The sequence below is a fragment of the Anomalospiza imberbis genome, chromosome 9 (genome assembly GCF_031753505.1).
Source record: "Anomalospiza imberbis isolate Cuckoo-Finch-1a 21T00152 chromosome 9, ASM3175350v1, whole genome shotgun sequence".
Lineage (NCBI taxonomy): Eukaryota > Metazoa > Chordata > Aves > Passeriformes > Viduidae > Anomalospiza > Anomalospiza imberbis.
The window spans coordinates 22,417,299-22,444,531 of record NC_089689.1 but is presented as its reverse complement, the minus strand read 5'-3'; the positions used below and the strand labels follow the sequence as shown (position 1 = coordinate 22,444,531).

At 38.6% G+C, this 27,233-nt stretch overlaps 1 protein-coding gene across 10 annotated transcripts in view; it reads right to left on the bottom strand.

Annotated features, from left to right (window-relative positions):
* Positions 1-27,233, bottom strand: part of MAST2 (microtubule associated serine/threonine kinase 2) — a 187,716-nt gene that overhangs the window by 43,628 nt on the left and 116,855 nt on the right. For 9 of the 10 annotated variants that reach the window (XM_068198605.1, XM_068198606.1, XM_068198613.1 and 6 more), the window contains 5 exons: positions 21,445-21,536; positions 14,688-14,763; positions 12,227-12,247; positions 9,628-9,706; positions 4,293-4,447 (listed from right to left, as the gene is read on the bottom strand). In XM_068198605.1, coding sequence (XP_068054706.1) covers positions 4,293-4,447; positions 9,628-9,706; positions 12,227-12,247; positions 14,688-14,763; positions 21,445-21,536 — 423 coding nt within the window. The remainder of the gene's footprint in view (positions 1-4,292; positions 4,448-9,627; positions 9,707-12,226; positions 12,248-14,687; positions 14,764-21,444; positions 21,537-27,233) is intronic. The other variant, XM_068198604.1, reaches the window with a different exon arrangement.

Sequence of the window (27,233 nt, the reverse complement as noted above, 5' to 3'; positions counted from 1 at the left end):
AAGGTGAGCCTTCCTCTTCTCCCTAGAAATAAATATTTAAATCTTTGAGGTAATGAATGTTACATTAATACTAAAGTCAGAAAACTCTCCCAGCAGCAGGGGCTGCAACTTCTGCTTTCCAATATTTCAGAGATTTTATGCATGCCAGCAAAGACTGAGACTGCTTTAGAATGAAAGCAGAAAGTTGGAGTAATGACCAGTGCAAAGAACAAATAAAGATACCCATTTTTTTTCATAACAGAAAACCACGAAAAAGGTGAGTGAACCCAAAAGTTAATAAATATAAAACTGATCACTTTGAAGGACCTTTTCAAGTCAAGTTCACAGGACACAGTGTCTTGAGAGAGGGAAAAAAGAGACCAACATGATCTGTAATGTAGTTAGAATGTGTTTTCAGAAGGAACAGATGCCTTGTGCTGTAGAATATAAAACTATTATCCTTCCCCAAATCCATGGGGATGTGAATCCCTGCTCCACAGCTTGTGGTGGATGGCAGTGTCTGAGAGCAGCGTGAAGGGATGAACCCACCACGATTACTCAAGTGGTTAAAGCTGCCTCTGAAGTGCACTGAGATGAGAGAGCCCCACAGCCTGCAGGATGAAAGATAAAAATGGACTATGTGGGCCACTGGTTTTCACAACATCTATTCCTTCTTGGGCATTTTATCATCAGGAGTCTTTTTTTGTATTTTCCAGTTGTTTTGTCTGTATATTCTTAACAGCAGGATCCAGCGTGCTCAAAGTCAGGTTGGGGGATTGCATTTAAAAAGCACTACCCAGCAAAGAGATGAAGAAGGATGATCTCATCTACTTCAGCTATATAAAAATTCACTGCAACAATCTTCAGCCCTTTTTACCTAGATAACATTACCCTGAAATACAAAGAGAGATCAAGAAAAATGGGCAGATTGGTGGGCTGAGTGACTGAACAAAGGTAGCTCCTGAAAAAGTCTTTATTAGTTAACTCTACTTTTATCTCTGACATTCTCCACACATTCCCACATATGAGCAACTGCTAAAGATGACAAGCAAAGAGAACTGAGGAAAGATGGAAGGCAGCATCTCTTTAACTTAAAAAGAGTAATGATGCCAAGTTTAGTGCAAGTATTCACAACTTTTCATGTATTTTACTACAGGGAGAAAAGATCTTGTTCAGGTAAAGTCCAGGATTGATGTAAACAAAACAAATGTAGCCTGGGGATCTCCCTGTTGGTCAATAACTTGAAGGATTTGAAGACTGCATTATTAAAAAAAAAAAAGAAAAAAAAAGAACAGTTGAGAGACAATATTTAGGAATTACTTCTGCAGGTAATGAAGTATTTTCTTGTACTGAAGATGCACTACAAGCACCAGAACAGGTGGGTCACATGGAAATATGTTCTTTGACTGAGCACATGAGTACTGGATCTTTTTGAGACAGATGAGAGAATAGGCTCCAGGATTTTGCAAGCAGCTTTATAAGGATGTCACACCTTTGCATTTCAGTGCTGGTCTCATGTTCTCTCCTTCCCCCTGCACAGGAAAGCAGCTGGGAAAGAACCAGTGCCATTTCTTCAGGGCAGAAATTCCAGGCTTTTCAAATAAGGCATGATTAAATAAAAGATGAGTATCTTCAAGGCACACTGGCAGAACACCTCAAGCAAAGCAGAGGTGCTACCAACCTGTCAGTGCATCCTCCATGACTGCACACTTCGTTAGTTTTATCTAGTTTGATCATTAAGAGTGCTCTGTATGAATAGAACACTTGCAGCTAGGTACCAGGAAATGGTACATTTCTAGCCAAAGAAGTAAGTGTATTTTTCTGAAAGTTACATCTAGGCAATATTCTATACCTAGGAGCATAAAAGGATCATCTGACACTTCTAAAAAATATCTTGGATTACAGAGATAAAAAACAATCTCAGCATTTGACAGTGACATCTCAAAATGCCACTTCCTCTCTCAAAAACAGATGTAAGGCTGCAGTCATATAGGATGGAAAATGAATACACATTAACAATGACACCATCTTTTAAATTATAAAGTCATGGATGCCAATTAAGGGAAATGTCTGATGTATTTTGTTCATCTGCTTTTCATTAAAGCTGATCAAACAAGACCACTGAATGAAAAAATACATTTTTAGGAAATTACTGCTCAATTGAACTTAATGTTGAAAAACAAAAGATGTTCTCAGCTTTTATTTTTTAAGTGAAAATATCTTCTCACCAAGTGAGGTAACTCTAAAGTGTGGGCAAATAAATAAGCAAGCTTTGTGCAGTGAACAATGTCTGGTCTTCATGTATTTCGGTATTTGTTTACAAGCACAGGCTGCCCTCTGTCAAAAAGGGCTTTTGCCCCTTCAAACATTGCTGCAGTTGGTTGGATTGACCTATCCATTTTCCTTGGAGGTGCAAGGGCCAGCATGAATGCCTGGTAGTGGCAAGGGTGCTTTAGAGTCACACAGCATCACAATACGGGCAATAAGCAAAATGAAAATCAAATGAGGCACAGTGAGTTGAAAAAATTAAATTACTTCATTCTAAGCTTTGGAATACCAATAAGGCTGGACATTTTCACACTAAAAACCAGTGAGAGAGCCAGAAAAGGTATTCAAGAGGAGAAGATTAATCAGTTATATGACACACTGAATTAATCTCATCCCACCACAAATTATAAACCTACTCCATGATCAGTTTGTTTCAAATTGGCTCACAGAGGCAAAATTCTCTGCAACCTGCTAACCCATATTAACAAGGAAGAAAACAAAATTGAGCTCTTGACATGGTCATGTATATCATTCTTTCATTAGCAAAAGCATCTTCTACAGCAGGATTACACCTGTGTTAGAGGACAATCATTACTTTAGCATGTGTGTCTACAGGAGCTGCCTCACCTCTAGAAAATTAGTACCACTACAGTTACACTACTCAGCAAGGGTCAGCATTGTAAGGAGCAGCACAAGGACTCAGGTAGGACTATGGCTCAAAGGCACTCAGTACAAAATGTGTAATTAGTCTTTCACTACATGACTCTGAGGAGGTCTCTGGCTAAGTGTGCCACTACCCACAGTACTCACCTGCTCCTGTAGATTACTGTGTAACTACACTTAGATCCATATGCAATTACCATGCAGCCTGCACTGAAGTTCAGAACATACAAATAATTACAAATAATCGTGAAAGGTCAGCTCTGCCATGACATGATATTCACCATGGGTTTTGCTACTATCCTGGCCTGTTTCACTTCCTCCTTTTACAAATTCCCACCCAAGACCTGAGCTGGGCACACTGATTCAGCAATTCTAGCTGGCGGAGTTTTTGAATACTGTCCATTAATTTAAAGGTGATATCCACCTCCAAGACCCTCAGATGAATGAAGACTTCAACTCCTTCAACCCTGCTTGTAAAAACCCTTTTCTTTCACAAGGTGTGTCTAGACTTTCCCTAGACTTTCATTCACTTGGACCAGCACTAAAAGGATAGCAAAACTTAAGGCTCTTGCCATGATACAAAATGTTTGTGGATTTATTCCATATAACTGTTAGAGATCCGCAGAAAGATTGCCCAGAGGGTCTGTGGAATCTCTGACCTTGGAGATATTCAAAAGCCATATGGACATGATCCTGGGCAGCCTGCTTGAATAGGGGTTTGCACAGGATGACCTCCAGAGATTCTTTCCAACCTCAGCCATTCTGTTATTCTGTGAAAGATGAAATTCTAGTTGCTTCTGGTTTTATGTATGGTAAAATCAACTACACAAGGAAATAACCTGGATAGTTACCTTTGAGCAACCAGTTCTCTGAACTAAAAGTAAAATTATTCCACTATTAATGCAACAGAAACGTTTTCAGCACTATTACAAAATTGTAATAGTGCTGGGTGCAACTCCATTTAAGGTTTTGACTTCATCTACTCTGGTTTTCATACCCCTTCAGAAACACTGCCAGAAAAGTTATTAAAAGTGGTTATAACCACATCCTTATGATATTGCAGCAAAATTCTGAGAAGAAACTTCACTAAAGGAAATCTACATCCTATGCATTTAGTTTGAGACACTTGTTGATCATGTTTTCATAGTTATTGTGAAAATACAAAAGCAGAGTATACCAACCACTTTCCAACCCAAAAGCTCAGCAATGTGACAAAAAAATTATTTGTGATCAGAAGAGGTGAGCTAAATGTTGATTAAAATAGTTTCAAAAACATGTAACAAGGCAACTACGAATGCCTAGTGTTAGATCTGAAAGCACATATAGAAATTCAATAAATGTGTCCAACATCTTAAAAATTCAACAAGCAATCCAAAGCTCACCTGAGACTGCGAGACCGAGGCCTCAAGGCTGGAGAATGGCGCCCTTCCTCATCCGTGATGCTCTCAGTACTGAAATGCTTTGTCAGGAAATGAAGTTCATCTGCCGTGGGCTGAAAGGGCAGCTGGTGCAGCTTCTCCTGAGATGAGCATGATGACTGAGTACAGAAAAAAATACAGAAAAGAAATGCACTAAACGCATGCATAGGGGTCAGCTAATGAATGGAAGAGGAACGGATTCTGCCAGACACTGCGCACTCCAGTGGAAAAGAAAGCTATTTATCAGACCAGGTGCCTCTTTTTATTGTTCTCATTAGGCTAAACCAACCCTTACATTCAATGACAGAGCTGGTAAGATCAGGAAGACTTTGGGAGAGGGCTAGGGAACCACTGCATATGATTCTGGAACCAGCACATCTGATCATGCAGATAATTTATTATCAGGAGACAGAAAGGAAGGCACGTGAGTACCAGCGCTACTCAGGAAAGGACAAGGAGGTTCCTGGAGTGGTGAGCAACTTTCTTTCCTTTTCCCTCATATTCTCTTAGCTCAGGAGCTTCACTGGCATGCAGAATGCTATGGATCTGTGTAGACCTAAGAGTTTTCTGCTGGTTATTGGCTCTCACTGGAAATTGCTAATGTAAATGGTCAGGATTTTATTTCTCCTTTTCATTACCCATCAAGCTTCTTCTCTAACCAGAGAAGCAATAATAAAGTAAAGTACCTGACTTAAAGATTAACAAAGTTTCTCAGGAGTGAGTTAAACAACTTTTTTTTTTTGCAAATAAGTTGATGCATTTATATGACACGTGTCCTGTGACAATAATAGACATGAAGCTGTTTTAATTTGTGAATCTCAACCTGAGATTAAAATAAATATTTGTGGAAATATTTGTGGGAAATGCTAATAACACCTAAGTTAGACATTCCAGGGGAAAAAGCTGAAGGTTGACTAACAAATGTATTTTTTTGTGTGTGTGATTCTTCAATGCCCCTTTCCATTTTAAATTACATAAGGACAAATTAAAAATTCTCTTTAAAAACAAAAGGGAAAATTTAAAAAAAAGGTCCTGAATAATCAGAGCAGCACTGAACAACACCAGTGGGCCTTATTAAAAACATCACCCTGACCTAAGTTCCACAGCTTCTTATTATCTGATGAAATTAATTATTTACACTGTTCCTGCAGAAAAACTTTTCCTTTTGCTAAAACAACCCTCACTTAGACTGGAAGCACCACATCCTAATAACAGAAGTATTGGTAGGAGGGAGTTATACATGATATAACACATATGACCTAAGTTTAAACTCACCTAGCATGGGAAAGAAAACAGATCTGTCTCTTGCCATATAGCTAGATCATTTGGATTGACATTTTCTGAGGGAAAAAACCCAATCAACCAATAAATCTAAGATTAACAAGTCACATAGAATGCATCTGTTCAAATGGTGTAGTTATTCCAAGAATTGTAAGAAACAGAAAATCAGGTGATATATGAACCTATAAACCTAATGATCCTAATTTAGACAAAAATTTAATTGGCTCCTGATCCACTCCCACTGCACTGCACAGAGGCATTTACAGAAAAGAATCCCCTTGAAAGCCTTGGGATATGCACGAACTTCCCAAATGTGCCTGGAACTGAAAGCCACCACTTCCAATGTTTTCTTTCAGGCAGGTCTATGTGGAAGGACCATGCTGGGAAGTCACTACCAGCCCAGGGTGCACACACTGATGTTTACCCAGGTGGTGTATCAGTTTACACTGGTCTATTCCACACTGAAGCCAAGACAGAGTGTGGGTATTTGCCCCTTCTGCTGCTCAAACTGTTTATGCCAAATACACTGACTATTGTCTCCCTTAAGTACAGAATTATACAAATCCTGGATTGATTTTCAGAGATTTCATTGATGTCTTTGTTTATGTCCCAAACAATACAAGGAGTAGGAAGAAGAACTTGCCTATGAAAAAAAAACTCAAAGAAAAAGTCAGGTGGCAGCTGAAATCCCATTCATGGTGAATAACACAGATGTTGCAGTGGAGCAGGAAGTACTAAAGATACTTAAAAACCTGCCTTAACAGATACCCAAGTTCTGGTATTGCAAATACATGTCTGATTCAAAACAAATTAAGGAAGGTTAGCACATACTTACTTGAATTAGAAAGAAAAAAAATCAAAACCTATAATCTCAAAAAAATCATTAAAAACTTTATGTTCCCCAACAGCAAAATGACTGGGGAAATAGTGCTAGTCAACACATGGACAGCTCAGCAAAATCCTCCCTCCACTTCCTCTCCCTAAAAGCAATCAGATCACAAAGTTTAGAATTCCAGAGAATAATTAATGAAGGCCCTGAAGATAAAGACCATGGATTTTTCTCTGCCAAGGGCTTCTCTAGCAATATTAAGGCGTACGACCTTTCAATGAAAACGCATGAAAGCAAAGTGAAACACTTCTGAACTATTGATTTTCAGGTAATCACACCACAGTACTCAATATCTGTAGCAGACTAATACAAATATCCCCCTGGTGTCCTAATTACAGATGCAGAATTAGCCAACTCTTCTCCATTAAAAAAAAAAAATCAATCTATATTACTGTTGCTTGTAAACTAACTCTGCATCTAGAAAATGAAGATTAGCTGTTTAAAATTAATTGTATACTGGCCCATCTAATTGATAATTTTATGTTCACCTAAATTGAAAGGTCTTCTCCAGCTTTTTCAGTGTTGGTCTGATGATAATCTGGTCTTCATGATTATGATTTGTAAAGAAAAGTGTAAATATAGTTTGGTTTTGATTGAAGTGTCATCCCTCATTTGGAAGCAAAAAATAAAGCAGAATCTACAGTTTCTCACTGACCTTAGATTAGGTAAATGCCTTGGGTTGTTCTGTAGGTTGGTACAGCAGGTGATCTATGATCACAGAGATGAGGGTCAGCTCTTGCTCTCATACAAAAACTCAGCCAGGAGGACACAGAACGGACTGGGCCCTTCTTGATATTTCATTTCCCACTGGCACATACACCAGAGCAAAGGTCTACTGGCTTCCTTTATCTTGCTTGAGAAAGAAACATAATCTTGAGGACTGACTATATGAAATGGAAGCCCGAACTTCTCTTAAATTTGTATCTGCAGCACTAATTCATTGTGTCCTTTTGACAAGCCCCTTCACTACCTCAAAGTCTACGCAGGAATAACACTGCTTATCAACTTTAGAGGTGTTATTCAGATCAATTCAAATTAATTCTAATCTGTGAAATACTGAGATAATAGGATTGGCTTAGAAATGTAACACCAGGTTTAATAGCTCCAACAATTGCATCACCACTTACTAAACAGCCCATTTCAATGTCTTTCTACTACTGAACCAGCAAAAGGACTAGAGATGAGGAACTTAGTCACTTAATAAAAGAAAAATAAGCCTTGGAATTACATGTTTCAACCAATTTCCTGAATGAAGCTGAATTCGGGTATAACAACAACTATCACTTATGCTTCTCATTACACTTCCCTGCTACTTACACTTTGAAAAATTACCATTTGAACTGATGCTTTCTATGTGACATGTCTATCTCAGATTTGTTGGATTGTTTAGTTTTTTTTCCATGGGAAAACATTAATCAAAATGATCCATTTATTTCTGGGAACATGACAAGAGACAAATATGCTTTATTTCCCATGCCAGAAAGCTGAGAACTTTCTAAAAGTAGCCTTGATGTCCCAATTTCAAAGCAAAAATGGATGCTGCCAACAGATTTTTGATGTTACTACTTTTTCTCTCTTCATGGGCATCCACCTTAAGTCTGGTCAAACTACAAACTCTTGAAAAACTACAGTTTGGCATCCAAAAGTGTTATCTTCACAAACAAATTGGAAGCTTTCACAGTGACTACCAATGACCAAGCTATTAGGATGTCATCCATATGGAAAGTAACTGTATTTGCTCCATGCTCCCATAGCTTGAAGAGGACTTAGACATGAATTATGCCCATAAATATTTAACCTAAGACTATAAAGGCCAAAGCAGAGCCCCTTTCTAACAGCTGCTCTCAAGTGCTTGAGTATGTGTGGCAGTGAAACCAGGAACATCTTTTTCATGTACATTTTTCTGTGCTCCTGCCCACATTCTGTATGCACATTGAAATCAAGTCACCTGCATTTCAAGGAGACAAGAAAGCACCCCAAACTCAAAAAGAAATCAACTGTCTTGAAGTTCAAATGGTAACAAATGGTAGAAATTGTGTGAACCAGTTTGCAAGAATGTGTCTGAACAAATTAAGTTGTAGAGATAAGATTAACATTGCAGAATCAAAATTTAATCATATCAATTTATACTAAAAGGAAACTTTTGACCCTAATTTCTTCTTTTTCTATATGGATTGAATTGAACACTCACCCCCGGAAAATCTCATAAATTTGTGTTTGAGAGGCACTAGAAAGTTTATGGGTGAACTTAGAAAAGTTCACAAGGAAAACAATGATACAGTGTAAGATTTGCATAAGGTGTAGTAATGAGCCCTAATTAATGAAGGTGTTACAATTATTAGGCATGTACTCTAAATAATTAATACAAAACCAAATTATCAGTATTATGGAAAGAGGCAGTGATTTGTTACCACACAGTTGAAGACACCATAAAACACATACAAAAGCATGTTAAGTAGTCTGTACTTTATAGTTCTAATGTTTCTAATGCAAGGTTCTAATGTGGACCACAACACCTAGCTGACTTAAACTAAAGAGTAAGATTAATTTTAGGAAGCATGTCAGAGTTACAAGGGTTAATGTGGTGCTGCCAGCTCGGTGGTATTGCTGACAGAACTCAAGCAAACTGCAGCCAGCCTTTCTAATGATGGGTGGAAGAACTGGAAAACTTCATTAGGAGGTTTAAATTATTGGAGTTGAATAACAGATGTGGCTTATCAATTTTTCTTTCTGCTAGCCTAGTAGCAGAGGCTTTCAGACTGAGTACTTGAAAGCAGACAAGAATTTCATTTCCCAGTTACAAAAAGCTGAGAGCTGGAAGGTATTTCTGCACTATCTCTGAGTCCTGCCACTTTGGAGACTTTGTGCCTCTCAAATGATCACTTGAGCCAAGTGCTGCACTGGGATTTCACCAGTGCTGAAGGCAAAGTGCAAGATGATAGGAGCTGGGAAATGGAGGAAAAAAGCAGCAGAACCAATAATCAAAATAATTTTTAAAACAATTAGTATATTAAATAATGTTAGCAAAACAATGAAGAAAGATCCAGTATTTTAGTAGAGACTCAGAAGCTGATTTGTTAGGGTGTGTTTGTACAAACTGAATTGCTTGGAAAAGTCTGTGTCACTTACTGAAACTGTTGAACTGGGAGTGTTTGTTCCATATCCAGACGAAGGAAGGGAGGCCAAGGACCAGCGGCGTCCGTCCGTTCTGGGGAAAAGAGGTGAGGGAAATCAAAGTCAGGAACACAGTGTGGCTAACTCTTGAGAGAAATAAGCAAGTTTCTCCTCTGTATTGCCTAACCTCACACTTTTATTAATGTCTTGAGTTATTCAGATAAATCAGGTATCCTATTTACAATCACACTTGTGGAAAAGCAATTAGAGTAAGTTTTAAAAGCAAAACTAGGTGACCTCAGAAAAGCTAAAGCAAAGGGGCACCAGAATCCTACATTAAATAGATGCTTTGTACTTGTACAAAACTTGGGAGTTCCTAATAAAACACAAATAAAAACAGCTCCTTGAAAACTTCTTTGAAAAAGACACTCATGCTTATCATACTTATGCAGCTCATTGTCTTCCAAATGAAGATTCAGATTGAGGACAAAAAAAAAATCACATTAGATCAGGAATCAACTAAAAGCAGATTAATTTGTTTACCTATTCAGAGGGCATTCTGCCCAGCACATTGCCTGGCACAGCTGGAAAATTAAACCCAGCAGACAGGACCAGAGCCAAGGGGCCCACTCCAAATACATAAGTAAATCACAGAAATCTCACCTAGGGTCCTTTCTCCTCCAGTCAGTATAACATTAGCAGTTATTTCCCTATTGTAGCCAAATAAACGTGTTCCTCAGGGAAAACATCCATAACATTGTGTAGATACTGCAGAAAGGTCTTGTTTTGCCAGTGTCAAAACTGAGGAATTGAGGAACTACACAAATGCTTTCAGAAGAATCAGCGCTGCCCTCCCTGAAATCCTCTTCCCTCAGACCCAATCTCAGTGAGGCTGGAAACTGAGCTACATTCAGCTCAATCTCACAGCACTTCTTCTGTCTCTGATCTATTTTCCCAGATTTTATGTCCTTAAAATGGACAACCATGTCCTATTGCACAATGGGATGGATGTTAAAAGTCTCTTCTCACATCAGTTTCCATTTGCTAGGGTTTTTTCTTGCAGCAGATAATCAGTAACTGATCATAACATGAAGCTGAACTAGAACAGCTCTAACTCACTTTGGAGAGAAATGGGGGGGGAGGGTTGGTACACACAGATGCAGGGCATTTATGCAAGTGCATTATAAAATAGAATATTTGGTACAGGTCTGAAATAGTGATTATAAAAACCTCAACTGTTATCTTCACAGTAATATTTCTCATCCCACTATCCATACCCATGAAGCCTCGTCTCCAGATAAAGGTTCAGTGCCCACCAAGACAAAACTCCTGTTTACAGTTTTTCCAGCTCTAGTTCCTTTTATTTTCAGGCACTGATACTCACCACTCCTTGCCATCTATCTTAGAATGAGAGGGAAATAAACTCACTGTTCCACATCACTGAAAGAATATTATGTCAATAGAGTTTTAAAAAGACTCATGCTTCATGCATTAAAAAAATAATAAGTCTGTAATAAAGATTTTTATTGCATGCCTACTTTTCAGCTAAACCCCATTTAGCCATAGGTGATGTTTTCTCTGGCAAGACAATTATATGTAAAAGAACAATCTCAAAATAATTTCAAGTGAAATGGAATTCCTATCTCAACCCTGAAAAACAACTACTATCTGCATTACAAAGTTGTTGCATGCTGTGGTAAGGGATTGAACACCAAACTTCAGAAATCTTCACTGAGTTTCTTGTAACATAGAGGGGCTCTGGGGAAATATTTAGGTCAATGATTCAACCTCACTTTGGATCCTCAGTCCCAGAGCAAAACACTCTGTTGCTTGCTGCACAAGTTACTCATTTCTTGCAAAAGAAAAGCTTGATTTTTTTTTTTTTTACTGAATTACCTAAACAGTGTTTTGAAATAACTTTAGAATTTTCATTTTGACCAAGTCAAAAGAAAGTATCTTTCTCAATTAGAAAATTCCAGCACAGCCCTTCATGCTTAGGCTGTTTTCTGCTGATGCAATCAATGTGCTAAGGAGTCAGGACAAACACATCAGCTCTACTCTAGCAGAAAGAAGTGGGACAAGAGTGAAAATCTTCCAAATCAAGGAAGGGGAAAAGACCTTTAAAGCAAACTCCTCTTAAATTTATGCAAAGCATTTCAAAGTACTTCAGTGTTTTGTTAATAAACATTATTTTAGAGAGACAACATGCAATATTACTTCAGGGTAAGACACTTGGAATGACATCTTTAGGTTTTTCTATTTATTATAGATGCTTTGCTAGCCCAACAAAGACATGCAAACAACAAATTTTGCCTCTAAAATGATACTTTAATTCGTTAATTATGGAGGTGTTTTTACAGCAGCTAAATGCTATTGCATGAAGAAGCAGATCAATTTCAAACAAGGAGTTAGAAAACCAACACATCTTCTCCAGAGTGCTACCTGTTTATTATTTGAAGCCAAAATGTAAAGATTTTCTATTTCTATTACAAAGACTAAAAGCTGGATGCTAAATGGGGTTGTTACAGCATGAACTTGTTAGGGACAGGTGCTCAGCTGCACAGAAGCACAGTTCACACTCACACACAAACAGCAGCAAAGGGATACACATTACCTGTCTGCTCTGTGTCCATGGCTGTGTGGAAAAAATTGTACAATAATTATGAGAGAGGGAGAAGTAAATGATGCATGTGATTTCTGAAAAAAAAAAAACCTTCATCTTCTGTTACTGGTATTCCTCCAACATCAGTTTTAGTGAGTGGGAGCAGAATTAACCATACATTTCCTTATTCCAACAGGAGGATTCCTGCCCGTGTCGTGGCTGTGACACAATCATTGAAAGGGTATCTAACAAGGGATTTATGGTTAATCACAAGTCAGACTAAGGACAATCTTGCAGGAAATTGTAGTGGCTTTACAATAACACAAGTTTTCCAAACAAGTTTCCTATTCCATCTCAAGAAAGAACTCATCACAAGACTATAAAGAAAGAATGGAATTCACAAATTATGTCCAAATACAATAATAAATGAAGAAATTACACCACTAAAAAAGGCAGAAAATCAGCAACAAGTAATTCCTGTGATGGCAACGGCAGGAAATCAGGCAAGGGCCTGATCTCTTAAACCCCATGCAATGCCAATGAAAAGGGTACTGTGAAATATCCATTTCTGGATATTTACAAGTGGCACCTCACTTATAATTCCTTAATTCCATCATATAGAAGTTATTCTGATACCACTATGGGGTAATCTAGTATGTATCTGTTGTTACTGCTGGCATAGCTAATCAGGCTGTAATGCAAGCAGAAAATAGAAACGGGTTTCTAAAACAAGCAGTGCTTAAGTGTTCTTTTCCCTGGCAGGAAAAGTATAGAGCGGAACATGCATACTATAAAACAAACCACTGTACTCAACAGGACAGGCTTAACCTTTACTCACCTATTTCTTTAAAAATTAGATTTAAAAAGCAGAAAAGTATGAAAGGGCACTCTTCAGGGTTTTAGAAAGCCATACGGAAGGATCAAGTTGAAATGTGATGCTGAAAAACTACATTAAGTTTTGACAATAACTGCTGTTTCTGCTGCAACTTTTCTACTGTTTTCCAGGATCCAGAACTCTGTGACATACTTCAGATACTGTGAAAACTGGTAAAAGTTCTGTTGATTTCAACAGAGCTTATTGAATACACCCAGATCAGCCTTTAAAAACAAATGTGGATGAGTCCATTTGAATTGTTTAAGCAGCAGGTAAAGTACTAATTTTCCCTCTGAGGCAACAGGAAAATACATATCCAGTCTCTTACATTTCATGTGCTATTAAAAAGCATTTTCTTACTAAGACCAGAAGACCGAAGTCTGCTTCAAACAGAATTCAAGGACATCAAGTCTTCTAGCAAATCACCTCAATGGAAAAATGCTCCAGGATTTTCCTACCATTCAGATAAAGAGTGTACTTTATACCATCAAATCCTAACCCTTTATTATTCTTTGAAGTTTTGAGACTTTATCCTTTTTTCTAACTAGTCCTCAAGCTAAATCTGTCTTTCTCAGAAAACTTACTTCCTCTCAGGATGATCACACATTTCCTATTCTCAGATCATTTTAACACAGACTGGGTTTTTTTCAGCTAAGGCAGAGTTTAACAAATCCAAAAAACCTTCCTCACACTTTAATCTAATAACCCACCTCCTATGCACAAACACTGCTTGGGAGCTCTCTAATTTCCCTATTCTTTCTTTCTCAAAAAATTTAACTTTCTGTATCATAATCCATTTCCGCCTACCTGCTGGGATTCAACATTCAAATCACCATTTTTCTGCTTTTCCCAGCTGTCTCTATTCTTCCATTCCTGTTCCTTACACTAAATCCACCACTGTGATATCAAATTTCTTCCCAGCAGTTTGACACACCGCATGATCAGCACCTGTCCAGCACTTGCTGCAGGACAGATGACAGCTCCACACTGGGGTCTCTCAGTGCTGCTCTTGTAGAGGTTCTCACAGACTTGAAATTTCAATTATCAGCTATTTTCCTCATTGAGCAGTAATGTTCTCTTGACATCAATGACCAAGACAGCAGAGAAAACTCAGGAGTCACTACCAGTGAGAAGGCAGGGAATGAAGACACAGGGTTGTGCACACCTAATTTAAGGTATTTTTGTACCTTTGTGCAGACACAGTGAAGAAGATCAGTACATTTTCAATACACCCCAGTGAGAGCAACATCTAGGACTACAACTAAGTTACAATTACCCTCATCATGACTGGCTTTAATGTCACTTTGACTAAACTATGTGTCATAACACATGCCCTACATGTCATTCTTTTGGGAGAACATTGCCTCTTCCCTAGGCAGCATTAACTGCTTCATTTACTTTATCTTTCTCTAGGTCTGAAAAGCACCTAATACATTCTGGTGCTGCCAAGATGTAAGCCATAAGAAGTAAAATAAAATATAATTGGAGACATCAAAGAAAGTAAAACACAATCAAAAATGTTCTAACCCATAGCCCATTTGTAAATAAAATGCATAGACTATTTGCTTGCCAGTCCAAAGAGAACAGATCTTGCCTTACCTTCGGGCAGGAACAAAGGAAAAATGAGCAGGTGCATTTGGAGAGAAGTTCCTGGGACTGTCCAAAGGGCTGCTACCTGTTTAAGAAAGCAAAAATTAACAGTTCAAAACCATTTTCTTCACATTTGCAACAAAGGGAGTAAGTTTTCAGTGTTTCAAAAGACTTTGAACTGTAGGTTGTAGTCACAAATAATTGGAAATATGGAGCTTTGAGTCTTTGAGTTGAGCATTAGTTTGCTATAGAAATGTTCTGACGAAGATGTACCAGTATTTCTCCTCCTTTTAAAATAATTTAAATAGTATGTTTCATTTCCCACTTTCAGGAAAGTAATGTACCACCCATAAACAATAGAGTCCTTTAATATTTTGCAGTAATTTCTATCTACAAGGTTTTCCTAACACTTGTCAATGAAAAACCTAAGTTAGAAGTGACACATGATAGTTTCAGGAAAAATAAACATTAGGAAAACATTTCTTCCCAATGCATGCTAAGGTTGAATGCAAAACTCACTGAGGAAAAAAACCTGCACATAATAAAAGGACTAACTATATGTAAAATGATTGGGCTAAAACCTATCAGCAGTCACACTAACTACCACTTTTCTGAAATAGAACTTTATCATGAAAATGAAATTACCAGAGAAACTATGCAGAAAAGAAGAAAAAACAGTTAATTTTTGGCGTGCTTTTTTTATCTGGGTTTTGTCATATGGAGTATAATCATGGTAAGTGGTTTGTTGCAATGTATTTTATTTCAAAGTAAAAAGCAACCATCATGCTCTGAAAGCCAGGATCATTTACAAACTAACTATAGAAATATTTCAAAGATATGGATGAATTTAGAAGCTTCACATCAGTGAGGGTGCATTCTATTGGGCATGAAGTGGTTTGCTCTGCCCAATCATTGATACAGAATGGGCACAGAAGAAAAACTATCCATAGTAAACGTGTCAACAGCAATTTCTTTGTGCAAAGACAACAATATAGCACTAAAATAAGACCAGGAAAATGAAATAGATTCTGGAAAAGCAATACTCTGCAAGGTACATCAGAAATGGTTTTAAATTTAGATCCCATATAAAATAGGATTTTATTTTAAAAGCCACGTTGAAAAGTCAAACCTCAAGTATGAGCCATCTGCAAAGGACTTGTCTCTGTTTCAGAAGTTCAAGTTGCCCAGCTTGCCCTTCAGGGCAGCAGTGATTCTGAGGTTACAGTCCCATCCAGCAACCTACTGAAGCTTATAATTAAGCTTATAATTACGTCACATTAATTTCAATCCAATTTATCCACACACCTTTGCTGTTCCACTGAGCAGGAGCAGAATATAAGCACGGTGCTCAGATGAAGGCAATGTTCCCTCCCAATTCAGCCTTACAAATGGGTCACAAAAGTCTGCAGCAGCATCTCTGCACGACTTCTGTGAGCAAGGTGTGCACACCTGGCACGTGTGTCGGGGCAGGGAGGGAGGAGGAGGAGAGAGGGAACAGGCTGACACCTCCTGGGGTATGAGGATGGCCACAGTGCAGCACAGGCCAGCAAACTCCATCTGGTCTGCAAGTCTATGAGGGGAAAAATAGCAGCTGGTTGAGATTAAACCAGCCCCAGGCTGATGTAACATGTGTCATGGGGTGATGAGAGAGCGGGAGAGGTAAGTGAATTCCAGACCACTCCACAATCTGCTTCATAAAGAGCAAACTAAATTAAAAACAAAGAGTTTGAGCAACAGGTTTGTTTTCCTTTGCCTTGTTTTTTTTTCATATTGTTACTTAAGACTAACAATGAGTTCACAGTTGAATACAACACAATTCTTCATCCAAAACTGGATACTGTTTAACCCATTCCCAAGTGCAGAGGGGAGAGAGTGATCAGAAACCTATAGCTGAATAACTTCTGGTGTTTCATTTATTAAGCTTGTACTCATTTTAATTCTTAGGGTCACAGTGGAAAACCAGAACCATTTTGCTACTTTTGAACCACAAGAAGATGGAGAGGTCTGACTGTCCCAGTCTAGGAGGCACTGCAAGTTTCCAAGGAGACTGAGGAAGTCAAAGTGAAGAACTGAGTCGTGCATGACAACTGACATCCTGGCAGCAGCACATTCCTTAGGGTCGGGGTCACCAATCACTTGGTAGCAGAAAGCTGAAGGAACATTTTAGGATGCAGCAGGAATGAGGCCTTTCCATGGTGATGCAGATGATCTAACAAAGCCAGTTTTGCTGGAAACCTTGGTCTCAGCCTTCTCATTTTTCAAGCTTTACTGGCAATGAACACTACTGTGTCAAGATGATAGTTTTGATCAAAAAATGCATTGCCTAATGTTGTTATAAACAAGCAATGAACTGTCATTGCCTTTTTATATCTTCATCAATCTTTGAACTTTCTGGGCTATGATCAAAATGGAATTTCAGAATAACTGAGCAAATTAGGTAATGACAGTTTTTAAATTTTGAAATTAAGTATGTGGGTGTTCAAACTCTTCTGAGCCTGCACTGTGTGGTACAGAGATACTACTAATTTTTAAGCAACTACTTTTTCAGATGTATATGGCATATTTCCTTTCAGACACTGGAATTTTAATGAGATCCCCTGTGATTTGCTTCTAGTTTTAAAATGAAAAGCAATTAGTTTTTCTACTCAATTCAAGTCTAGATGAAGCTTTTAAAACAACAACAGGGAGACGGGGAATTTCTACTTTCCCTAAAATTTCCCAGCACTGCTGCATCTGCTGTAGATGAAGGTATTTTAATAAGAGAAGCCTGAGTGCAATGGTGTCATTCACCAAGGCTGATCGAAACCCCATTTATTCTGCAGCAAAGGAAGATTCCCCTGTTGCTCCAGGGTTAGAGCTGGCTACTACTGAACCTGAAATGCCTCTGTCTCAAGGGAGGCTGTTACACAGAATGATTGCCCATTAGGTAAATCAACACAGCAACACCAATGCCAGTAATTCAGGCAGGAACCTTTACATCGTCCGGACACAGGAAGAAGGATGCAGCCAAAGCATTTGTAAATCCACTACCTTCAAAATATGAAATCAGACCTTACAGGCAATGACAGTCTCAGCTATCCCCTACAAACATGAATGACACTCATCAGATAGGTTATGAGCCCAAAAATTCACAACAGGTCCATGCTGCAAAATCTGCTTCTGAGAGCCATAAAAATTAATAAATAAACACAAAAGGCTAAGTTTTTCTGGTCTTCTATGCAGGATATTCAAATTATTTGCTGAATATTAAAGCAAGCAGCTAAAGATAATGCGCATGCTGCAGACTTAGAGGCCTTCCAACACGTACAAATTTCAAAATTCTCACCATATTTAAAGCACTCTGTGTACCACCAGTCTCATAAACAATGAATGCCATGGTGCTCTCACACCACCCAAGGATCACAGCATGACGTGCTGATGAACCTCAGCTTTGTTAACCAGGGCAGGATCTAGGGTGGGATGTTACACACTCTGCACACTCTAAAAATAATAAATAAATAGGCACCTCAGCAATAGCCATTTTTCTGCCAGAAGGTGGAACTGAACTTGCAGTGTAATAGCAGAATCATTTAATACAGTAGCACAGTGCTGCCTGTGAGCAGCTCCCTCTGTGTGCCATTACAGATGGGAGCAGGGCAAAGGTCCCAGCAGTGACAAGTGCCCCCACTGGAAGCTAGAGAGTAACCTGGCTACCTTACAGCTGTGGAAAATAAATTTTAAAATAGCCTGAGTTTCAATTTCCCAGCTGTAATTACCTCTTTACTACTAACTTACAATGTAACTTCTTTGATTTTAAGCTTTTTGATTTAAAATATAATCTGATGGCTATTTAGTTATGAACCTTATGGTGTAATCTCTTTGCAATTTTCAGATTTAAAAAAATGGATTCAAAGAAATAGAAAAAAACCAAGGAATACAGGTGTACCAGTTTACTTCCCCCTCTCATTTCAAAACAAAAAGAATTTAGAATAAAGGCAAAATTTTCAAACTTGCATTCCTAAAACTGGCCACTACAAGTTTGGGAGACTGAACCAGCAGAGTGACTTCCTTACGAACTGTAGCTCTTTATGCCAAAGTACCAGCTCATTCTGGAAAATGCTGTTTCATACAGTTTGAAAAGGGAACTAGCACACTTAAACATTTAAGTGCTTTTGATTCAGAAATGACTTCATGGCAGGGTTCAAAATGTTTAGTTGTACTTCTTTCTCAAATGCTGAGAGCTCTTTAAGTAATATTTTTTTTCTAAATTTTCTAGGATATGAAGTTGCCTAGCATCTTGTTGGGATGCTGTTTGGGACAGCAAGTCCCTCTGCCTGGATCAGTGCTCATGAGGAGCTAGGTTTGCCTGAGAGAGACACAACTCTCCTGGATCTCACTCACTGACTTGCACAACACGTACACAAGAGTAACTCCTGACATTACTGCCGTTTATTTATACTCGTGTATTTAGAGTATTGTATTTTAGTGTATTCATTTTAATATTTTAGGAATTTGTTTTAGTGTGGCGTCTGAACAGAAACATTTTAGAAAGCCTCCCTGGTTTCTCTGCATGCTTGCTGTTCCTTTGATTTGTAGGAGAGGCTCAGAATGGGCATTAAGAAGACAAGAGAAAAGTTCAAGACAAAAGAGGCCGGAGAGAGGCACCAGCATTTCTTAGTAACTCATCACTGCGTGTGCCTGAACAAACAGACTGACAGATTCTGTTCAAATACTAAACAAATATCACAGCCTGTTCTCAAATTCACTCCTCATATATGATATTTCTTAAGAAAATATTTGTGACTCTACTCTAAATTTCATCTACTTTTGTCTCTTGAATAAATTATTTTTTTTCCCAGGGAAGACTCTGGTAGAGAACCCAAATTACAATAAATTTATCTTCCTGTGCACTACTGGCTACTCTTGCAGGAACAAAGGATGTACTTTTAATTAATAATTTTAATTCACATATGCAACAACAGGGGAAAAAAACAAAATATTTGAAAATTACTGCTAAAGTAAGGTAGCACACCACTGAGTAGTTACTCTTCCTTTCAGAAGACACATACTTCTAATAAATTATAAGCTTATAAAGCCTGAAACAGCATCAAAACCACCAGAAGAAACTTGATTTTTTAAATAGAGGAGAAAAGCAAATCAAAAGAAAATACAATATACATGTTTCTATTATGAACATTCCTGCATTTGTTTTCTGACCAGTGATCATGACAATATCTTGTTACAATCTCCCAAGTATTTATTTTTCTCAGTTAAAGGCTCATAGAGCTAATTTAGAATGTAGTGAAACCAACACACATGAATTCAAAGCAAAAAGCACAACGTAACTAAGTGGAGAATCTCTACAAAGAAAAATGCCTTGTTTAAACTAAATTTTACAAAATTGTTGCTACCATAACCATACAAAACAGCAACAAGGGAATTTGAAGTGGAAGGAGATGGTCCTATACACATTTTTAGCCCTGCATTTTCTTTCAGATTCTGAAGCATAAAATGGTTTTAATATACCATCTGTAAGATTTTGTTAACATTTTAATTTGAAAGTCATGGGTCATTTTAGAATAACAATGTACTTAAAGCATCTTCCTGGATTTCCATGACTGGGCTTTTTATAGCATCCCAAGAAAATGTGGCAGATTTTTGCGAAAACTTAAGAGCGAATGAGGCTTTTATGGGCATCCCTCAACAATAACTTCAGCCTCCTTTTTCCTTTCAACAGGCTGGATATCACCTCTCGGGATGCAAAGCTCTGCAAACAAAAGCAGATGGCTCCTTCTAGCTGAGCTACCATCAGTTTGCTGTTCTTTCTCAGCATCGCCTCAGTTTCATTCTCCAGAAAGCATTTAGAGAACATACTGCCATGTAGGAGGAAGACAGTCTGATTATAATGAAAACAACATTCCTTGTCTCACACACAGCAGTGACGTGTTTCCAGAAGGCTCCGCTGTGGGTGATGTGCCTCAAACGTTCCAGCTGTTTCCTGCTACTGACTGGTGCCCATCAGGGACGTACCTGGAGCCCAGTCATCCTCTCTGGCATTGTGAAATAGCAAAACCAAGGTCGTCACACATCATCTACCTCCCTCAGCAACAAAAACAAGGGAACGTGCTGCTCAGGCAAGCTGTTGAATCTGCATGTGTGACCCTTTCTGAAGAGTTATTCCTTTTTCTGTTGGAAGAACATCTTCACACACTTCACTTCAATGACTAATAAGCCCCTGCCCATGTGCTCTGAAATGAGCATTTCCCAGCTGCTGCCATGGTAAAATTGGGAGCAGTGTAAAAAAGAAATAGAACTCCCAAACACCTCATGTTGCTATGAGGAGCAGACAGAGACCATAAGATGGCACACTGCACAGCTGCCAGGCTGCCGGAGGCACGTGGAAACAGGCAGGATGTTCCTCCTCATGAGAACTGCAGTTAAATCACTGGCACAAATTAACCATGCTCAGAGACTCAAAACAAGAGATTTACTTAAATGTATTTATCTAATTTTATTTGGCTTTGTTTTCCATCTCAGGCTCTTTAATAGGATGTAAGAGGATTGAATCCCCCAGGAAGAGTGGAGGATGGATACAAGCCAGAAAGTGCAGAACATAAAACATTTATCTTGAAACTATAAGGACCCTCTTACAAGTTAGAGAAGGTGAAAAACCACACTCAGAGTGATTTCTATAGGGCATATTTTGATACTGAGTATCCGTATGTTCAAACTCACTGCAATGAGTGACTACTGATGCTTCCCAGGTGGAGCAGACCTAGGGAGTTACCTGTGTGTCCATGAAGAGGGGAATGTGGCCGTGGCAGAGTTGGAGATGTGCTGGATGTTACAATCAAACTCTTCCTGTTGCTTGTCCGACAGCTGAAAGAAAGGTAAACCAACCATTAGGCATGCTCAGATGGACAACAGCACCTCGAGGCAGCTCCCGCAGAATCTCTTTCTGCTAGGAGGAAACTCTCAGTATTTAGGGTGGGATTTCTCATACTCTTGATCTCAGTAGTGATCCTGCAAAGAAGGAAATGTACAGGGAAGAAACGTACTTTGTCAACAGCAAGTGTTTCAACACTCTGGAAGCATTTGTTGCACAGGCCGCTGGAGATAGCTGGTAATTTACTCCTGATTCACAGGATATGTGCAACTCATGCTTTACAACTTTACAAACCTTTACAACTTTACAACAAAAAGCAAAAAACAATGTAACATAGCCCAGAGTGCTCTGGATACTCTTACCAATATCCAACATAGCAAATAAATCTGTTAAAATTATTGGCTTGGTTATAAGAAACTAGAGCATATTCCTTAGGGCAGAGTTAAAATTACAGTGCAAAGTGTTAGCACAACCCAGCAGATGAGTGGGATTACTAATCGAACTTAAAGCCTGGGATCCAAAAATCTTTGTGAACACATGTGGCAATACTAATGGAAAACTCTGCAAAGCAAGTTTCAGACATGCCTCCACCACATCAACTCCACTCATTGCCATGACTTTGTTCCAGCAAGGAAAGTGACACTTCTTATGGGACAGTTCAGATTTATTTTTCCCCTGTTGGGAAAGCTGAGCCAAATGAAGAGAAGGATGGGGTTCCTCCATTTGCTTCCCAGCTCGTGACTGCTGGTAGCAAACATTTGGCTCTAAAGATGATAAAAGGAATCACAATGGGTGAGCAAAACACTTTTAAATGATGGAATCTGTGAAGAAGAGCAGTTAGACAGTTAAATCCCTTTGTGATTGCCACTTCTTCTGCTGTTTAAACAGAAGGAATTAAGTTGCCAGCAAAATCTTACAACTGGCCAAGCACTACAGCTACATACATCTACTCTCTGTACCTCCAGCTTGCTTCCTACATGGCAGAAACATTCCTGCTTACTTCAGCAGTTCCCAAAACAGGTACCTAGAACCCCATTGGTGTTGATAGGGGTGGGAGAACAGCCAGGAGCAGGGAAAGCAGAGCAAAGGCTGAGGAAGGAGCTCTCTGGCCCCACTCCAAGGGTGCCCTGTGAAGCTCCACACTGGGTTCCCCAGGCACAGGAAAAGCCTCTTTGCTTGCAGACCCCAGATGCTGACATCTGCCAGGTCCTTCGTGCACGGACTGATCTGCTGGAGCTGCCCAACAATAAACACACTCGGGCTGCCAAGAACTACAATTTAATGCAAAAGTATTTTGCTGCCACAGGATACAGTGCATCTGACTATTATTATTTGTAAGCTTATTTTATTGCTGTTCTATAGGAAACTAGAGAACTTGATGCAGAAAAAAATACAACTGAACTGCCAACTATAATAAACAGTAATAAAGTTGAAGCACCATTAACTGCTATTCAGGCTCTTTAGTGTACTTAAAGCATTCCTCAGAATTATCCAACTGATTCCATACAATCTCCATTTACATTCATGTATTATTCAACATCAGTCCATCCAAAAACTGATTGCCATTGTGCACATCTCATGGAAAAACTAACAGCCCGATTTTAAGAAGCTTAAAATCCCAGTTCACAGATATTTTTAACAAGTTTTCAGTTACACTATTCCAGTAACTGCTGAAAAAAACCCAGAATATTCAATTCCAACATTAATGCCAGATAATCATTGTTTACATTAGCACAAAATCTTTCTTGAAACGTGAAATTCCTGAGTATTCTAGTGTAATACATATTACTATATAAGAAATTAAAAAAAAAAATTCTGGGTATTTTAGTATCAAATATAATGTAAGAATTTAAGATCTTGCTCAATAAAAACCACTAGTACAGTGAGAAAACAGAGCTCCATTCTCTACAGTTTTATCTCTTTGCTAAAGAGAGTTCCTAAAGCACACTTTACCACAGCAATGTCTGGAGCTGACTATGGAAACTTGGTATATTTGAACCACAGCATAACAGGGGAAGTGAACTGTCCCAAACTCAGAGCTTTTTAACTGCTTGCCTGCGTTTTCCCAATTGAACAGAGTTTTATAAACCCATTTTCTTTGCTGTCTTTGCCAAGATAAGGAGCCAAAAGAGAAAGGGTTAAGGGGATGGAGAGCAAGCACAGCTGAGACCCTTTAAAATAGGTCAGGTTTACACAAATGTACCCAGAGGAGGGAATGGCTTGGAGTGAAAGCCTAGCCCAAGTTGGGAATAAAACATTATTCTCTTTGCACCCTCAGCATTGGATAACTTTTAATTTTCCTGGATCTCTCATCTGAAAAAGAGAAACACCACTTGGGTCTGTTTAGCCATTGCTATGACTTATGTGTTGGCAATAAGGCAAAACTTAAAACACAGAGACTAAAAATGCAACACCCAGCTTCTCAAATTCACATTCTATGCTGAGAAAAATACACAAGTACAATCACACTCTCTACTGGTGGAAGAGAGCTCTCTGCATATAGAGAAAAAGCTTTTAGCAGATGTAGGAATCCTAGAGGAAATGCAGAGTGATGAAGTTCTGGTAGGCACTAAAACAAAAAAGGGTGAAGGGAGTAGGTAACAAGCAGACTTTAGTGGGATGACCTCTTCCCCCACAAGTCACTATGACAGCATTTGAGCACCTCCTAAAGAACAGCTAAATATGAAGGAAGCAAAGCTGGCTTTAAGCAGGGCTTAGTGCCAAAGAAATTCAAACTAGTCAATTTAACTGCTGGCAGAAGCAGTTCCACTGAAGAAAAAAATATTTCCTGGAAGGTTGATTTTAGCCAGACAGACAGTGCTGGGCTCAAAAGTGAGCTACCAGGCCAAAGATAATGAGGAGATCCTTTAAATTGCATTTATTATTATTTATTATTATTATTTGTGAATTCTCAAAACAATACTGTATGTTTTCTTACTCAAGAATTATTTCAATCTACATAAGAAAACAGGAGTAATAGGAGAAATAAAAGGGGAGAAAGTTGGCTATATATTACGTTTTAACTAGAAAAAAATCAGTTTTTAACCAGTCCAGAGAGATTTCAAGCATTATTATTTGTTTATAAGCCAAATTTTTGCTGTTTTCATTAAACACATGGTGAGTCCTCCCCTGAACCTCCTTTCCTCTCACAATTTGCTATGGGTCTTGTTAACCTTCTTTTTTTTTCTCAGATCTCACTTCATCATCTCAGAGAGCTAATCCCCTCCAGGTCTTCCAGCTTAGACAAAATACAATTTTACAAGCACAGAGTTTCTGTAGGGCCCAGGGCTGTAGGGCCAAGCTCCAGCCCATACAGAGCTCTGGAGGTGCTGCCCTCCCTTCCCTGGTCAAACACCCACACAGCCAAACCCGAGCCTAGAAACGTGTGAGATCACAGGAGCACCTCGGTTTAATTCTAAAAACATGGATAAAATGGTATCTTACACTGAAATTGCTGAAACAATGCCTTTGCATCACTATGGAAATAGAGCTTTTACTCTATTTCTGGAGTTAACTTCTCTGCCTGCACTAAAAATATCATTTGTTACGTGTACTGAAGTGTCCCCAGCGCGTTCCTGAAACTGAACCCTGCAGGACATCGGACGGGTCTGGTAACTGGACACTGCTTTTGGACCCACTGAAATGTGCCCCCAAGGCAGCAGCCTTGCCCAGAGTTATTTCCGAGCACATTTGGCGTTGTACCTGAGACCTGCACGCAGCCCCCAGCTCTTCATCTGCACCCCAACCAGCCTCCTCCACCTCACCCACAGAAAGCCTCCAAAATGAGCACCACGAGTGCACCTTGTTTCATGTGCCTATTCTGAAAAAGTCTGAAAAATAAATCAATGACTCAGTTTCAGCATAAATCAATATCTGATTCTTTACTTTAGCAGTTTACTCAGGGGACATCTTCAACTCACCGAGCAAAACTGATTAATGCCCAGGAGACATCCGTGTAATGAAAGCGAGGGCCACAGAAAAAAACAATGTAAATATAAATAACCAACCACCACTATCATGCAATTTCATAGTGATGCTGGTTATTATAAATGAATAATGATAAGGAAGTTTCTCAAAATCCATCTGAATTTATAGGCCTTGAGGAATTTCTCGTAGCTGAAACTGCTGGAGCATGTAAGTAAACAAGATTACACTGATTGCATGAGCCTCCTCATTGACTTGGACAGAAATCAACATGAAGAAATAAGATATTTGGAAAAAGTATAGCTTAAATCACGTTTTGGTTACTATTCATGAATGCATTTTATTCATATTAGTGATTTGTCATAGAATCACTAAGACTGGAAAATACCTACCAGATCATCAAGCCCAACCTTTGACCAAAAGTTTTTATTTTAGAATTTTGTAAACTACCTCAAAGTAGTTGTCATAGTGCCAGATTAACTCTTGCAGTAACTTATTTCAAAATAGCATTTCAGAAGCCAAACATCAGACTTGTTCCAGATTTGACACTCCATTTAGTGACCTCAAATTCCTATGAATTGGGATACAAAATTCAGAGCAGTCATATCTACTAAAGTTATTTGTGGATACTTATTTTCCTAAAATGTAATATCACCTAACCAAACTTCACCAGATTCTCCTCTGACATTACAGAAGTTTGGTTTCAGTTGATTTGCTTTACAAAGAGTTCTTTATGAGAAACAGACATTTTGGAAATGAAAATAAGTATTTAAAATTTTTATTCACAATGACAGAAAATTTACAAAATCCAAAATCTGCATGTCAATGAATGCAGCAGCTGCACAGCAATGTTAACTAGATGTGGAAGTTATCGTCTTAATTATAGTAATTCAAAGATGGAAGCAATTTTGTAAGCTTTAGCACTACCAACAACAGGGATAATTAGTTCTCTAAAATAGATAAGTAAGCATCTGGTTCAACTGATTTCTTTTTTTTCTCATATTCAAGAATAGTTTAAGAATTATTCATCCTAGAATAACTGGAGGGAGAAAAAAGTGTTATTATTCATGGTGTAGGTTTGGGGGGTTGCACATTCCTACAATAAACACTTCTTTTGTTGTAAAGAAATACAATTACATACAGTTAAGATACAAAGGATGGAAGCACGAGTCCAACAAGCAACTTCTTAAAGATTGTAAGCAGAGTCTCCACCGCAACAGACACAGAACCATCTTCCTCCCAACATCACCTAGGAGAGCTGCTTTCTATTTCCTGTCATTAAAGTCACAGGAGCCAGGAAACTTCCTGAATTTGGATTCCTTCCTGGTTATTTTGTCCAGACTAAACAACTCAGGAGCCTTTGTCCAGAGCATCTCTGGACAATCTGTACCTGCCAATCTCTCCTTTATAAAATCAATCCCTGACTCCCATGATCTTGAGACTGGATTACAGTAATTCTGTTTCCACCATCTTTTTGAAGAACTTCAAATAGGATTTAACTTTGGAACCTAAATAAAAACAACAGTGAAAAACAACTGCCTGAGTGCAGGGTCCTCTTCCACAAAAAGTTTTCTACAATTTAATTACAACAAACACAGAAACAGATGCAAGTTGTTCAGCAAGCCAGGCTCTACTCAAATTGGCACTGCCCATTGTTTTGAAGCCCATGAGACAGAATAAATGGACAAAAAAAGAAGAGCACAGAGGAAAAAGATGCAGTCAACTTGTGAAGTGTGGGTTATACTTCTGTACAGGTATCCAGAGAG